The following is a 3,572-nucleotide window of genomic DNA, read 5'->3' as shown; positions in this document are numbered from 1 at the left end:
CGCAGTTCTCGCTTAGCATCGTTGATTGCCTGAAAGAGATACAAAACAAATAAATAAATAAAAATAACAAATAAAAAATAAAAGTAAATAAATAAATAAAAATATTCTAGGCAAGTACAGACAGGCGTATTCGAGTTCAGTCCCACAGCACAGCACCTTGAGCAAATGTCTTCTGTTATAATTTTAGGATGACCAATGTCTTGTGAGTGAGTATGGTAGGAGGAAACTGTGAAGAAGCCCATTGTGAATGTGTGTGTGTGTGTGTATATATATATATATATATATATATATATATCCCTCTCTCACTCTCTCTGGGAGAGAGGTACAAGCACATACACAGACATATACACACACGGCAGTAACTTCTGCCTACCAAATTCAATCACAAAGCTTCGGTCGGCTCGGGGCTATAGCAGAAGACACTTGCCCAAGGTGCCACGCGGCGGGACTGAACCCGAAACCATGTAGCTGGGAAGCAAGCTTCCTAACCACATATATGTATGTGTGTGTGTGTATGTGTATACATTGTGGCCATGCTGGAGCACCGCCTTTCGTCAAACAAATCGGCCCCAGGGAGTAGAGTCCTCAGGTATCTCTTCCATAAGGTTTAGTAAGAAGCAGCCATCATTACACTTTCCGACTGGATTTCCAAGCATGACCAACTGAGGCAATGGATATTAGCTGACCATCTTGCACTTGGTTTACCCCTAGGCTTCCTGCCAGTTGGCCTGGTTTGAAGAATCCAACTTGTGATTCTTTCCTGTTACATTCTAGCTCACATGAAAAAAATGTTTAAAAGTATAGAAATCACACACACACACACACACAGACATTTTTCCACTTCCACACACAAAGAAACAAACAATTGTACTCACCTGGCTATATGACCCCTGATAGAAAACAGGATGTGTGTTACCAAAATCGTCTTTGAATTTATTAATGAAAGCCATAACATCTCCTACTGGATCAGTAACATCTGAAAGGAAGAAAGAAAAAGAAAAAAATTAAGAATAAATAAAAGACAAATGAAAGTAGATGGAACTGCATGGAAGACTGATATGTATATTAGTGTATGCGTGTGTCTGTGTGTATTATACACACACAAAGACAATCCCTGCCTCTTCATTAAACATAAATATGTGCAGGGTATGTTTACTTCCCAACATGTGGTTTCAAGTTCAGTCCCATTGTGCAGCACCTTGGGTAAGTGTTCCTACAATAGAGTCCACAAGGTCGACCAAAGCCTTGTGAATGGATTTCATGACAAGAACCGAAAGAAGACCATTGCATGTGTGTGTGTGTGTGTATCATGCATGCATGTAAGATAGGTGAAATTGAAAGCTTCTTCATGCAGCTGCAATTGCGCTGGGCTGAGCATGTTGTCAGAATGAGTGATGAAAGAATACCCCAAGTCCTCATGTACAGCCAGCTTGATAGTGGGCACAGGTATGTTGGTCAACCATGGCTCAGCTATAAGGACAACCTGAAAAGTAACTTCTCAGCAATCGATATAGCTCACAACACCTTTGAAGCAAACAAAATGGGTAACATCATGTCAAAGAGGTATTAGAAACTTCGTTTTAACCAGCATTAACAGGCTTGGGGGTGCAAGGCAATGGAGAAAAGTGGCTGCAAGTACACCACCTGCACTAACCCCTAATCTTCATACTCACGACATCTGTGGGCTTCTTTGCAAATTGTTGGCAGGACTTAAATGTCACATTCAGCATAAGCATTGTGACTGACAAAGTGTAAGTTGTTGGATCCTCGTACATCAAAACCGAAGGGAGAGTCCATCATACATACATATGTGTTTGTGCGTGCATACCAAATCTGGTGTAGTGGAGGCGCAATGGTCCAGTGGTGAGGGCAGCGGACTCGCGGTTATAGGATCGTGGTTTCGATTCCCAGACCGGGCATTGTGAGTGTTTATTGAGCGAAAACACCTAAAGCTCCATGAAGCTCCGGCAGGGGATGGTGGCGAACCCTGCTGTACTCTTTCACCACAACTTTCTCTCACTCTTACTGCCTATAATTCAAAGGGTCAGCCTTGTCACACTGTGTGTCACGCTGAATATCCCCGAGAACTACGTTAAGGGTACATGTGTCTGTGGAGTGCTCAGAGATTGCATGTTAATTTCATGAGCAGGCTATTCCATTGATCGGATCAACTGGAACCCTTGACGTCGTAAGCGACGGAGTGCCAACAATAACAACCAAATCTGGTGACCATGTGCAAATGTTATGTGTATTTACAGCTCAACATCAGCCAGGGGGTGAGAATGGTCACTCAACTATAACAGCAATAAAGTGACAAAAGGGAAACCTCTATATGGTTACTTAATTTGCAGCCAATTCTCCCTAAAATTAAACCGTGGTGTCTTGGAAAATATATTAAATAATGAAAAGAATAAAAGAGGTATTACATAACGTAATTCTGCAAAAAAGCAAAAAACTGACAGGATGGTTATGGAAGGAACTTCTCTGCTAGTAGTCAGTTGGATTGTGGGCTAAATATCAACAGACAAATTTCCATTTCCTGACAACGTTGGACTGTAAAAATAAAATGTGACAGTGAAAATAGTCTAGAAAGAAGTACTTACTTTGTCTTGGGTCTGGCCAAAACAGTCTGTCTGGAAAAGGAAAGAAATACTAATTAGCAAAACAGATAATATACATCGTTATATGTCTGAATGCATGCATTATCCGTTTTTCTATGCTGGCATGGGTTGGACAAGTTCTACCTCAAAACACCATCTCCTTCACAAGGTTGAACTTCCAGAAATAATAACCCTTTCCACCAATGCTATCCAAGGGAAAGGCAAAGGTCCAGTGGTTAGAGAGTTGAGTTTACAATCATGAGGTAGTGAGTTTGATTCCTGGACCAGGCAGAGTGTTGTGTTCTTGAGCAAGACACTTTAATTTCACATTGCTCCACTTCACTCAGCTGCAGAAACGAGTTGCAATGTCATGGGTGCCAAACCGTATAGGTGTTTGCCTTTCCCTTGGATAATATCTGTGGCATGGAGAGGAGAGGCTGGTATACATGGACAACTGCTGGTCTTCCATAAACAACCTTGTCCAGGTTTGTACCTTGGAGGGTTAACTTTCTAGGTACAATTCCATGATCATTCATGAACAAAGAGGGTTTATACCCTACGTGTGTGTGTGATTATTTAAAATAATTTGATTTGACCCCGTGCAATTAAAGTTGCATGGAGTCTGAATCAAATGTGTTGAGTGTGTCTTTTTTTTTGTTTGTCCACTCACTCATACTATATATATATATTAGATAGATTGGCCTTCGTACTGGTGGCACGTAAAAAGCACCCACTACACTCTCTGAGTGGTTGGCGTTAGGAAGGGCATCCAGCTGTAGAAACTGCCAAATCAGATTGGAGCCTGGTGCAGCCTTCTGGCTTGCCAGTCCTCAGTCATATCGTCCAACCCATGCTAGCATGGAAAGTAGACGTTAAACGATGATGATGATGTAGATAGATGTATTAATGGCAAGGAATTGAATAAATGAAAGCAGGGTGACCCAACATCTTGCCTAGTTTTATGTCAATAGG

General features: G+C 41.5%; 1 protein-coding gene across 1 annotated transcript in view; it reads right to left on the bottom strand.

Annotated features, from left to right (window-relative positions):
* The window catches only part of LOC106879715 (FAS-associated factor 2), a 31,161-nt gene that overhangs the window by 11,002 nt on the left and 16,587 nt on the right, over window positions 1–3,572 (bottom strand). The window contains exons 5-7 of the mRNA XM_014929395.2: window positions 2,604–2,633; window positions 876–976; window positions 4–29 (exon numbers count right to left, since the gene is read on the bottom strand). Coding sequence (XP_014784881.1) covers window positions 4–29; window positions 876–976; window positions 2,604–2,633 — 157 coding nt within the window. The remainder of the gene's footprint in view (window positions 1–3; window positions 30–875; window positions 977–2,603; window positions 2,634–3,572) is intronic.

This window comes from Octopus bimaculoides, chromosome 23 (genome assembly GCF_001194135.2).
Source record: "Octopus bimaculoides isolate UCB-OBI-ISO-001 chromosome 23, ASM119413v2, whole genome shotgun sequence".
NCBI lineage: Eukaryota > Metazoa > Mollusca > Cephalopoda > Octopoda > Octopodidae > Octopus > Octopus bimaculoides.
The sequence above is the reverse complement of the archived record's forward strand: the minus strand, read 5'-3'. Positions and strand labels throughout refer to the sequence as shown.